This window comes from Canis lupus, chromosome 5, assembly GCF_048164855.1.
Source record: "Canis lupus baileyi chromosome 5, mCanLup2.hap1, whole genome shotgun sequence".
In the NCBI taxonomy this organism is placed as follows: domain Eukaryota; kingdom Metazoa; phylum Chordata; class Mammalia; order Carnivora; family Canidae; genus Canis; species Canis lupus.
This window is the reverse complement of record NC_132842.1, coordinates 46,390,257-46,403,417: the sequence shown is the minus strand read 5'-3', so window position 1 is coordinate 46,403,417 and position 13,161 is coordinate 46,390,257. Positions and strand designations below refer to the sequence as shown.

The window sequence follows — 13,161 nt, the reverse complement described above, 5'->3', positions numbered from 1 at the left end:
TCATTTTATTTGGAACTCTTGGAGATTTTGGTTCTGGATGTCTGTTTCCTTCCTGAGGTTAGGTGAGTTTGTGGTCATTTCTTCAAATGAGCTTTCTGCACCTTTCTCTCTTTTCCTTCTGGGACCCCCATAATGCAAAATATATATGGCCTGTTTAGTGTTCTGTATATCCCTTTAGCTAGCTAGCTTTCTTTCTTTCATTTTTTCTTTCCTTTTCTGTCTGCTGTTGCTCTGATTAGATGAATTTTATTACCATCTTTGAGTTCAGTGATCCTTTTACTTCATGTAGTCTGCTGTTGAAACTCTAGTGTATTTTGCAGTTTGTGAATGTATTCACCTCTGTGACTTCTACTTGGCATCTGCTTATATTGTCTGTCATTTAGTTGAAGTTCTTGTGTTCATTCATTCTTCCCCCAAGGTCAGTGAGCATCCCTATGACCAGTCATGTATTTTCAGTTGATGAAGGACTTTTCCTGAGGCGTTTTTAAATTTTGGAATACATTCGTCTGTTTCTTCTCTCTGCTTCACTCTCTGTGTTGGTTTTTATGTATTAGATTAAAAAAACAACAACAACAAAAAACAAAAAAACACCTCTTCCAGTCTTGAAGTCCTGGCCTCCTGTAGGAGATAAACCTTATCTTTAAACCCTGCCTCCTTTTTGTCTCTTAAACTTTTGTGATTTCCAAATAGCCAATTTTATTTTTAGCAGCTCCCAACATTTCACGTTGTTTGTGTCCTAAATGGAAATACCTCAGTTAGCATTTAGTTTTGGGCTGATTGGAGCCAGACTCTCAGGCAACAGCTTTTAAAGTATGCAAATATATACAGTACAGTCTTATGTGAGTGCAATCATAAGTCTCACTGCTACTATTTAGAGGTGTCCCTTGGGTGGCAGTCATAAAAATCAGCATGCCAGAAGAGTATATGAGGTCCTCTCCAGGAGCTACCAGTGGCCTAGAGTGAGGCAGAGGGAGAGCACAAAGATCATCTCCAGAGGTTTCATCCCTGCAGTGCATTTCAGTTGGCTCCTCAGCGTGTGTCAAATGAGAAGCCTGTTCATCAAGCTGAAGCTCCAGGAGTGGCAAATAAGCCTCTTTCATAGAAGACTGGGGTCTTCTGCTGTCTGTGCAGAGCTTTGGGTGGTACTCTGCCAAGAAACGTCAGTCCATTTGTTAAGGTCCTTTGGGACCCAGGAAAGCAACTGTTGGAAGCCACCAGAGAGCTAGGTAAGCAAGGGGTGTCTCCTGGGTAGCAGCCACAAACACTGAAGCACAAGACCTAAAAAGTAGGTGAAACACATAGAGTGGGGCTCTTATAGGTGTCTGATGCAGCAGTGTTTGAGCAATACTGTCACTGTGCAATGTGATAGAGGGAGAACACAAATAGAGCAACCATTCCCTAAGGGTTTAGGAGAAGATTACAGTGGGCTCTTCGATGTGTATTTAATTGTAATCCTGGCCCTGGGGCCACAATTACCAAGATAAGCTAATAGACCTCTTTCACCAAAAGAACAGGTCCTCATTCTGTTGCCTTTTGCTGTTCTCTAGGTGTGGTAGCCTTTTCATAATGTGGGTTACAGTCCCATGGGACCCTTAAGCATAAGCCCTACTGGAGCCCAGAGCCAGGTGACTCATATTACCTGGGTAGCAGCTGCACAAATCAGGATGCCAGAGGAGGGAAGCTGCAGGAGAGATTTGGGGAGATGACAATGAGATGGAGTAGTAAAGAGTGTGAAGATGGTGCCTACCAGCTTAAATCCCCCCCACCCCACCCAGAGAAATCCCCAGCAGGCCCCTAGATGTGTATTAAATTAGATGCCTGCCCCTCAGCCGGTTGTTGTAAGTGAATGGACCTCTTTGCATAAAGTCTGCGCCTCTCAGTTGATGGCCTCTGTGCTGGTGCCTGAGGTCAGTCTGAGCTCACAAGTCCTTTAAGAGCAGTTTGTCAGTTAGCTAAACACTTGCAAGTCCCGTGGACAGGAGTCCCCTTGGTTTTTTGAAGCTAGATGTTTGGTGGGCTCATCTTCTAGGTGCAGGCCTTAAGGGTTGGGGTATCTGATGTGTGGTTCAAGGCCCCGTGTTCCATAGGGAGAAACTCTTGGTTTTAGGTTTCCTGATTGAGGGGAATCAAGGTGATCCTTGCCTAGGATGGAGTTTATGGCAAAATCATCCTCTCCTGTACACTTTGGTGTGTGTGTTGTCCCCCTCATTTGTCCAGTGTTTAGGTGTTGTTTAGCTGGTTTTGAGGGGCTTTTTTCAGAGGGTGTTGTTCCATGTATAGCTACAGATTTGGTGTTTCTGTGGGATAAAGTGAGTTCAGGGTCTTGCTACATCTGTATCTTGAACAAGAGCCTGTACTTTCTTTTTTAGTTAATGACATTGACATCTACCTAATAAGATGAGCCAGGATCCACAGGGTCACCCTTGATTTCTATTTCTCACCCTGCAGGAATCATACTGGTGATGATTACCTACCTTCTAGATTGAACTGTCATGTGTCCTCCACTCTTCCCCAGTGCAGAGCCATCTTTCATTCATGCATGTAACCATAGATAATTACAACAGCTTTCTAGCGTTTGTTCTATTTCCATGATTGCCTTCTGGTAGACCATTTTCCATATTACCATTTGAGTGATTCTTCAAAAACTCAAATCTGATGGAACTAATTTCTTCCTTTGAGATTTTTTCAGTTAGAGGATGAACTCCTGGCTTGGAAAGCATTTCAGACAGGTATCATGAATCTCAGCCTTAGGCTCCTTCTCCTTTTATTCCACCCTGGAATCACTTGTGTGAATGGCTTTGGAGTATGTGCACACTATGCTTTGAGATACCTCCCTGGTTTGCATTGGCTGTTTGTTCCCTCCGTTAGGAACAATCTTCTTCCACTCTGCCCCTACCTAACTCCTATATCTGGATATTGTAGCTCAGGACTCCTTTCTTCTAGCAGGCCTTCTTAAAACATTCCAATCTCCTTGCCTCTAGTCTGAGTTAACTACCCTTCTTGTGTACTTTTACCATGTAACCTCTATAGGCACTTACCAAATTGTTATGTAATTATTTTCTAGGATATCATTCTGAAACATAAATCCAGATTTTCCCCCAAATATTTGCTTTCCTTAAATTGTCTATGCCCTCTATGTGGAAGAAAGGCAATCGGTAGAATTGCTTGAGGGGATAGACAAAACATGATCAAATGGAAAATATAGTTTCTATTTATTTTTTGAAGATTTTATTTATTCATGAAAGACACACACACACACACACACACACACACACAGGCAGAGACCTAGGCAGAGGGAGAAGTAGGCTCCCCACAGGAAGCCAGAAGTGGGACTTGATCTCAACTCTGGGATCATGTGCTGAGCCAAAGGCAGATGATCAACTGCTGAGCCACCCAGGTGTCCCGAGAATATAGTTTGTAATTGAAACTGAGGCTTAGAGTTCATAAACAAGAAAATCTAGTGCTAAAGGACTGGGGACACAAGTCAGAAAGAAAAGCTGGGCAGCCCGACTACCTCTCCACTAGACTAAAGATTCTTTCAACATGGTGAGTGTAGGGTGAAATAAGATAACCAAGGGGTCGCTGTTGCACAAGTGTCCAAAAACCAGAGCCTGCCATGTGCCCTTTTCCTTAGAATATGTGTTTTTCACATCCAATAAGAAGCTTATGTTTTTCACATCCAATAAGAAGCTTAGCATCCTCCAAGGGTAACAGGTATATTCTTCCCATGTCTACCTTGTTAACACTATTGAGAAATAACGATACAGAGTTTCATTGTTAAAAATTAATTCAAAGTCAGGAGTTAGGGTAGCCTGGGTGGCTGAGTGGTTTAGCACCACCTTCAGCCCAGGGTGTGATCCTGGAGACCCGGGATCGAGTCCCATGTCGGGCTCTCTGCATGGAGCCTGCTTCTCCCTCTGCCTGTGTCTCTGCCTCTCTCTATGCCACCCTGCCCCCTCCCCCGGTATCTCATGAATAAATCTTTAAAAAAAAAAAGGAGCTATTGATAAGGTAATAAGGTTCATGAAAGTAGAGGGAATTTCTGAGAAAACCTGTTAGAACTGTTTTGGCCCCATTAACCTCAGAATCACCAGGAAGACAGGTATAATCTTTCTGAGGTCTTACCACTGGCAAGAATCTTACCACTTTATCTGGGGAGCAGAGTACTATGATCTAAAAAATGTGTTTTGTAACCTTTCAAGTGAGACAGTTCTTGGTGAGAACTTTTAAAATCAAACAAGGTTTTTTGTTTAAGATTTTACTTGTTTTGGAGAACATGTCTGTAGGAGGTGGGGAGGGGCAGAGGGAGAGAATTCAAGCAGACCCCTTGCTGAGCATGGATCCCAAGAGAGGCTCAGTCTCACGACCCTGCTGTCATGACCTCAGCTAAAACCACGAGTTGGATGCTCAACTGCTGAGTCATCCAGGAGCCCCCAAATGAAACAGATTTATAATGTTCAATTATTAGATACACATGGTAGAGAATATTTATAAATACTGGGAATTCCTACTATAAATTTCCCTTTGTTCTAATTGTATGAGTTCCCTGAGGGTCAGGATTCTAGTGTATGTATTCTCCTGAATAGGAAACTAGAGAGTACATTCTATATAGGAATGTTAACAATATAACTGGAAGCCCTTTGTTATTTTTTCCCTTCTTAGTGTGCTATCAGTTTTGTCTACCTACGCAGGTGAGATTGCATCACTAACTTCAGTTTAGAAAGCTATTTTGATCCATGTGGACCCATAGGAGTTTTCATGGGACTTCACTTGGCTTATATTTAGCATGGTTGTCTGGAAATGGCCCTGAGAACATACTTAGAAGAAAATATCCAGAAATGGAGCTAATAGCACAATTATGTCACTAAGAGATCTTGAAATTCCTAGGTCTGCTATGATCCATCTAGATTGATCATGGGATGCTTCAGCACGCTCTGAGGTCCAAGCCGAAGGCAAGGATGCACAGCATCTGAAGCATTACTACACCATGAACCACGCATTAAACAGACCCAGACCTCTTGCACAGGTTGTCCATGTTGAATGCTCTAGACTGTGCTAGAAGGATACCAATAGGATCATTGGACTCTGGACTCCAGACACAGGGATAAATAGTGTTTATGCAGTAGAGGTGACTTTTAATACACTGATGGTCATTCTTGGTTCTACAACCAAGTTTTAGGACCCTGGAATGCAGTCATGTATTAAACAGTACTTACCTTCAAAGATTACATACATTAGCGTTAAGTCCTATGCCTAAGTCCACATGTTAAAAAGCCACAGCCTAAACTAAAAATGTGTTCATAGTTTTTTAGTTCAAGCTCATCTTTGTCCCTAGGGTTATAGGAGAGGCAAGTAACAAGAAATGGGCATCCAAAGACCAAAAGTAATACAAAACGAAAGGCAATGAAAGAATTTATCAGACTAAGGCTGAGAAATTCAGGAATATAGTCTCTTAGATATTTATTGTAATCTCCAAAAAATAAAACCAGATAAACCCAAAGAACAAAAACCACATTCCATACAGAATTCACATACAAACTTAATACCTAATAGAGCACATACAGGTTTTTACACAATTAATTTCAATAAAGATAATTAAAACTTCACAATGTGAATACTTTGTAGCTTTAAACCCAGACAAGAGCTCCTGTGGACACAGAAAGAGTCACGATATTTGCTGTGCAGCTGTTAGTTTTCAACTAAATGTCACAATCACTATATGAAAGCACTAAGCTGTTACTCAATATGTTCTGAAGAAGAGCTCCACAGTATAGTCACTGAGAAGCCAGAAAGTGCCCGGTTACAAAGGAAGGTCTTCATCTGCGCGTTGCCCAACACCCTTGATGGGAAACATGGAACTACAGGAAAATCTCTGCGCACACATCTGTTTCATTGACATTGGATCACAGGATGTTTCGTGGTTTGGTGCTTGGGCAAAATGTCTAAATCAACCGTTCTAATGTGACTTTAAAGCAGTTTGTATTTTGTTGTGCAGTCTGGGGCTGCTCCGCACAGAGGAGTATGTCGATGCTCTAGCTTGTCTTCTTCATGGGGACAAAAGCAAGAGAGCCCAATGTGTAATGGGGTGGGTTTTACACGACCAGTTGGGCTTTCTAGAGAAAGCAAGCATCTTTAGCTGCCTCCTCTGTCACCTTTTCACTCATAGGGGAACATAATGGGACCTTTCCTATTTATCGTCTGGCAAACAGTCTTGCTGGCACATTCTTGAGTCTTCCAGGTGTTAGAGGTCCCTCAGTCTCTAGGCTCCTCTATCCAGCCTTAATTTAGCATGTACATAACATCCAGGTATTGGTTTTCCTCTTGGTTCTCCAGTAGGTTTATTAGGGGTAGGAACTATCCCTCTTCCCTGTTTGATTCCCACAGCACTGAGCACATGGGATTCAATAACAATGCGGACTAACTCAACATTTAAACATGCTCTTAAACGTTAACATGTAGCCAACATTAGAATAATTTATCTTTTTTAAAATTTGGCACAAAGTCGTCCCTCCTCTCCCTGCTGTTCCCACATTCGCTTGACTTTTTTAGTTGGTTTGAGAGCTGAGTACGAATTTCATGCTATCCTATTTAAAATAGGGCCACTGGTGGCAGTCCAAAGCCACTTAATATGATTGGCACATCCTCACATGGCAATTTCAGGCAATTGCTGGAGAAAGAACGTAAGGCTTCATATGATGTACAGATGGTCAAAGTTATCTAAAACCAACTGTTTTCATCATTTTTAGTGATCAAGTCCTACCTTTTCTTTCTAACAGTATTCTGAGTTACTCTGCTAAATGAAAAGGCAAAGCATAGTATTAAAATGAGCGTTTTGCCTTAAAAGTTAAAATGGCAAATAGGAATTTCAGGTAGGTGACCTACTTTAAATTTCATATAAACAAACTCTCAAGAGTTTTTGGTAATCGAGCAACCAGGCCTACTTATGTTTTTAATTTTTAAATTTTGCATCACATTGAAGTCCTAGGCCACCAAATTGTAAGATTAACCAAGGGGGTTTGAGGATGAATATATGGGTTTCTGTTGAAATACCAAAGCAACTTGAGAATTTTGAGTTTTGCTTTTCCTATATCATCAGTGTGGACAATTGAGAATTGAAAGTGAATATAACAGTCACCACAACCTAAAAAGATGTCGGTACTTTAGAATTCCCAGGGTTGACAATGTTAAATGTGCAAACAAAATACAAGGCTGAACAACAAAATATACACACAAATGCAAGAAGAATTCTTAGGACATAGAACATGTGATCAACATTTCTGAGAAGAATAAATATGATTTTACCTTATGTGCATATTATTTCTTAGGTATCTAAATTAGCCTCTTATAAGAGAATTCTGAATTTAAGAAGGGAATGCCTATATAAAATAAATGAACATCCATCCTGTCTTAAAAATAAAATCCACAATTCTAAAGCGCAAAATTGACATATATTTGCAGATACCAAGTGTTTGGTTTTATAGGAAAAGAATTATTTTGAAATAGGCACAGAGGAGTTTCACATGACACCAATAAGGTATTTACCGTATAAATTGCACCACTAGACAAATACAGCTACAAGAAATAATTGGAATAAGTTACACAGCCATCAAAGCATCTCACACATTCATTATAATTCACTCTTTCACGCTAGTTTATATACACTGAGTAAGTCATTAAATATTGCACTTATTGGCCCATGAACCCTCAATTATGAGGTGTTGAAAAATAGAAAACAAATCTATTTTTATAACATATTTCATGCAACATTTAAGACACTTCAGTTCCACAAACACCATTAAATAGTTGTACATTTGGACAGTCCAACGGTATCACATCACATCTGACATCAACAATATATTAACAGGAATTACAGGAAGTTTTCATTTAGCACACATCCTAGGGATGATGAAACAATGCATGGAGAACCATCCTACTGATACGGCAAACAATCCCCAAATTTCACTGGCATGAGGAGCATGGAACCACTAGACGGATGGATGTCATGCTCACGTCCCTGAAAGGCTGGGTGCCTGTGTGGCTCACGTACCATCTGTGTCTGTAAGAACAGCATTCATGAACCTAAGCAATCCCTAGCCCCATACATGAATATGGAAATATGGCCAAAAAAAAAAAAACCACAGCCAACTCTCAGTTGTCCACTATGGAGGAAAGTATGAACACAGGTGAATGAAAATACACAGGTAAACCACCCCAGCCCCCCAACGTCATTTCAGCAAATAATGACTAGTTGAAACTCCACCAACAATAGTGCTGATGGCAGGTAAATGGTGAAATTTGAGTCTCACTTCCTATTCTTTGTCCTGTCACTCAATGAGAGGAGACTGCTTTAAAAATGGAAATGAAAAATAATAGCAGGAAGTAGAAGAGAACCACAGCTGTTAAGTTCAGTTTGTCTACCAGCTAGATGTTCTGACAGGTTTTGAAATCCTTCTTTGTCTAGAATGTTCATGAAATGCATTTTTCTCAATTCTTCATGAAAATCATGTGTGCAAACCTACAAATCCGTGTAAAGAATCTGTTTTGTAGACTTTTTGAAACAAAACATGAGTTATAGTCGGAACCCAGCAAAAGCTCCTTTTTCCCAAGCACTGAGAAAGCACCATATATGAAGATTTCCCTTCATCAAGCAGGTGTGTGTGTGTGTGTTTTGGGAGGGGCAACACCCTGTGAGTGGCCCAAGTGTACATATTTTAATCTACCAAAGGGAATGATGAGTTGATTGGAGTGTCAAGCATTTCTGTCAAGGTTTTTAAGACAAACTACATTTATGCATGAAATAGCAGTAACAATAGGTACATATATTTTAGCTAAATTACCCCGACCTGTTGCTGCCTCCTTAGGGGATACTAGATTTCTAGAACTTGGAGCCCTTTAGGGGCCTTAGAGGGAGACAGATATTTTTTTTTCTCATCATAAACTTTATCTTTGACCCAATTTGTCCCAATTCATTCCTGAATAGAAAACAGGTTTATGTCTTTAAATGGTTTTGGTAAAAAAATCACTTAAAACACAAAGCAATCCAGAAAGCTTGACCCCACCGGGTTTAGCTCATTGGAATGACTTTCCATTTTACTGGGAAACTATGCAAGCACAGGTAGCAGACACACACAGGCCCAGTGAAGCAGTGCTGCAGCGGTCGGATCTTCCAGGGGGTGAAGAGAAAGGCCACATGGGTCAAGTGGCTCACTGGCCACCTTGACCTAGCACACCCACAAGGAACAGTGTGCGTTACCAGTCATGCACACTCTCTAAGTCCTGGAGAGAGGCTACAGACACAGACAGGCCCCCTCCTAGGTATGCCACACCAACCGCACCTGGTGGAGTGTTCCAGTAGTATATGCAAATAAGCAACACTTTTCCGTCTCAAAGGGTTTTAGTCCTGACTTCAAGGATTTAGCTCCCAGTTTTCCACATACAGCTGCTACCTCAGCCTTGGGAGAGCTGTGTAATTCCAGATACATTTTAAATACAGTCTGACAAATGCCACATGGTCAACCAGGGACGGCATAGAACGTACTCACTGTGCAGGAACATACGCCAAGGACCGAGCCCATCATGATGAGCCTCTGATCACAGACTCCCAAACTCCTGTGGCTTTTATGGAAGTTCAGTTCCTAGTGGAATATCTTACTTAAAAAACAAAAAAACAAAAAACCGTGAAAGTCTATTTTCAGCGTTGACTTAGTTAGAATTGGAGGTTTAAATTGGTCCCCCCAAAATGACCAGGGTGCTCAAAAAGAGGACTATAATATGGATGAGAGTGAAGCAGATGCAATGTATATACTATGTGTTTGAGTAGATCAGTGTCTTGTAGAAGTTTGGTTATAATTTTTAGAATCTATGCCTCACCGTTATCCTAACGATGCTGCAGGCCTCTGCTGCCACTGGAGGCATCCTCATTGCTCACATTACAAACAAAAATCTCAGCATTTTTTTGCCAGGCAGCGAAGGGATCCTGACTCGAGGTGGATCTCAGTGGCAGTAACTCCAAGAACCCGCTGACAAGTTCACCAAGGCAGTAGAAGCTGTTCTGGGGAGGGGCAGGCAGGAGGGGAGAACTGATCCACCGTCCAGGGCAACTGTTCTCAGGCCCCCAAACCTGGGATGCAGCATTTACACTGTCATCTTAGGATCTGCAGAAAGGTCATGCACCTTGTACACCCATTCACATCTCCCCAAACTAACTGCCCATGGGCTCTGAGGATAGCTATGTAGGGGAAGAATTTACGAGCCCGGGTTGTCAAGGGCATTAAGAACGGATAGGAATGCACCGCCACCAAAGCTCTTGGGAGTCCGTGCTCAGCAGTCAGGGTTTGTTTCTAAAAGTCCTTGCAGGGGTGAGGGTGGTGAGAAGATGGGCAGCAGAGCAATGCCTTCTTGAAAAACTGAATTGCATCAAATAGAAGATGAATGTTAAAAGCGAACACACTTAGACAAGTGTGTACTTTTTAAGGTCTCTCGATCTTCAAGATACAAATTTAGGTAGGCCACTGGGAAAAATGACTAGAGGTTATTTAGGCTGTTGTGGGAGATGGAGAGGACCTAGGAGGTTAAGTGTGTTGGTGGCAAAAAGGCTGAAAAACCTTCCAGTTACATGGCTGCGATTTTTAATATAGTTTGATGACCACAGAAGCTCAGGTAACCCTGCAGGATTACCTCTTATAACCAAAATGTAATTTTAAAATTAAAATGTCTTCATGAATTTAGGACTAGAGGGAATAGGGAATAAGCTTTCGAGCAGGAAGATAGGTGTGCATGTACTTGAGGTCTGTGGTAATCCACTCTGGAAACTTCTCAAGGAAATTCACCCCAGGGGCGGCGCTTCAGAACACAGAATGAACTAGGAGGGCCCCACCGCCACCGAGGTTTGCGAAAGAGCAAGTATCCGAAGTTCCTTGCTCATGCCCCTTGGGCATCACGCTTCCCTGCCTGGCACTAAGGTAGTTGAAGGTAGGCAGGTCTGACACGGTCAGGGAGGCTCCTGCCTCGGTCTGTTGGTCTTGGGACCAATTAATTGAATCAGCAATGAGTGTTTCAGGGAAGGGGTTTATGCAGTTAAAACTCAGCTCTTTAACCTTCCACTTTCCTCACCCCGCTTTTGCTTTCCCCTATGTGATAATACAGAGCAGAAGGTGCTCGTAAGAGCTTTCTGCCCACCATAATTAGGTCCTTGACAGTGTGTGTGTGTGTGTGTGTGTGTGTGTGTGTGTGTGTGAGAGAGAGAGAGAGAGAGAGAGAGAGAGAGATGAGACTCAGAGGACAGGAAAGTTTTCTGGCCTGATTGCTTCAGCCTACATTGCCCAAGTGAGTGAGAGAGTTCTAGTGCTCAACATGGCAACATGCTTGTGCAGTTATAGAAACACCGTATAGTCATGCAAAAGAGGCTTCTGTTGCAAACTTGCCACCCGGCTGCCCTTTCCCCTCACTGTTAGTCCTGTGATTTCTGACGTTTGTTGGCCTATTAAACTCTAGTCTAACATTCTGGGTTTGGTAGGCTGAGGCTTGCCTGGCAGGGTGCCGAAGTGGAAATGTATTCCGATGCACAAATCTGAAGCTCAAGGTGAGAAATGACTTGGGTATGTTTAAAACATCCCATCAGCACTCTTCTGTTAAGTGTTATCTTCTCACTTAGGAATCAAGTCACCCTAATGACTCTGTCCCCCATCTGCCACACTCTGTCTGCTGTCTAAATTCTTAGCACCGTCCAGCAGTGTGCATGGGGCAGGATGCCAGCTTGCTTCTGCAGTTCAGTCAGAACAGCTGGTGAGAGGTGTTGGCTTGTTGTGCTTAGACGGTATTAAGGAAATTTGGGAGAAAAAAATGGTCCCCCCCTTCAACAAATCACTTCTGGTGTCCTCAACCAGTAAGTTGAACAAATTACTTCTAATAGTCTTTTCCTTGACCTTTGTGCCATTGGGATATGGTTTAAATTAATCTGTTGGGTAAAAGAAGCAGGGTGAGGTTTGAAGAATAGGCACTGGTTGGGGAAACAAGGCTCTATCTCATGGTAGGAGGGGCTCTAACAAGCTTCAACTTGACCTCTGTTCCGTGCCTTAGCGATAGTTCCAGAACGTGGTGGGGATGGTGTGTGTCTAACGGGCAGCAGTTATGAAGGTACAGGGGGAACTCAGTCCTTTGAGAAGTCTGCAGTGAATCCTACTCTTCTGGGTAAATGACTCTTCACCTAATACCTTCAGCTGATGCCCGTCAGTTTGTCCGGGCCATGCCCTCAACTATTTAGAACGTTGGGCAGAAGTAGTGGCACCACGAGCCCTGCCTTAGGGCCACTGTTTACTTCCATAACTAAATTAGGAAGATTGATTAAATCTAGTTCCGGTCGGGTAACATGATCATTTAAGATTCACCAGACTCAAACTAGATTTAATCAGACAATTTGCAAGGGTTTCAAACACAATATTTCAATTCCTTTATCGTCAATGGTCATCTCTGTTATGAACAACACTGAAAACCAGACACATTTCCTGAACAGTACCCATGACGGTCTCCTGAGATCTCCTCTTGCCCACACACACAAGCAATTCCTTGGTTATCATCCTTACAAGCAAATGGCAAATATGAACCCGTGGCACAAAAGTCAGTTGGAGTGAAATTACAGTCTGAGGTCCCAGCAGTAGCTTAATCTTGAGAAGAAATCTGAAACATAAAGAGCCTACAAAGACAAGTAACAAAGGACATGCAAATACCAGATGTTTATAGATGGATAGTCCTTATAAATTTGAGATCACATAGTTGCCACATATTAACACAGGAAATCTCCCACGAATTGAATGCATGTATGAGCCATTGACATCAAAGATTTCCCTCGAATCATTACTAGGCAGTAGAGATGAAGGTTAATCAACCATTTGGAAATGCTGTTGGTTGGTGATGTGCCCCTCAAGCTGCCTGTGTGTGTGTGTGGTGACATTAACAGCCACAGTTGGGCTGTGCTGGAGGAGGGCTTTCCTTGAGTCTTGTGTTCTGCTTGGCGGCAGTGATGGCCGGATCCGTCTCCAAACTCTCTGACATTTTGTCACAGATGATATCCACGAGGCGCTCAAACGTCTGCTTGACATTAATGTTATCCTTGGCACTGGTTTCAAAAAATTCAAACCCTGGAGGAAACAAAGAGCGACACAG

The 13,161-nt window shown here is 42.3% G+C and overlaps 1 protein-coding gene across 2 annotated transcripts in view; it reads right to left on the bottom strand.

Annotated features, from left to right (window-relative positions):
• Nucleotides 1–5,435: 5,435 nt before the first annotated feature.
• The window catches only part of RAB3C (RAB3C, member RAS oncogene family), a 272,146-nt gene continuing 264,420 nt past the window's right edge, over nucleotides 5,436–13,161 (bottom strand). For both annotated transcript variants that reach the window (XM_072826518.1, XM_072826517.1), the window contains exon 5: nucleotides 5,436–13,136. In XM_072826518.1, coding sequence (XP_072682619.1) covers nucleotides 12,949–13,136 — 188 coding nt within the window. In that variant the 3' untranslated portion in view covers nucleotides 5,436–12,948. The remainder of the gene's footprint in view (nucleotides 13,137–13,161) is intronic.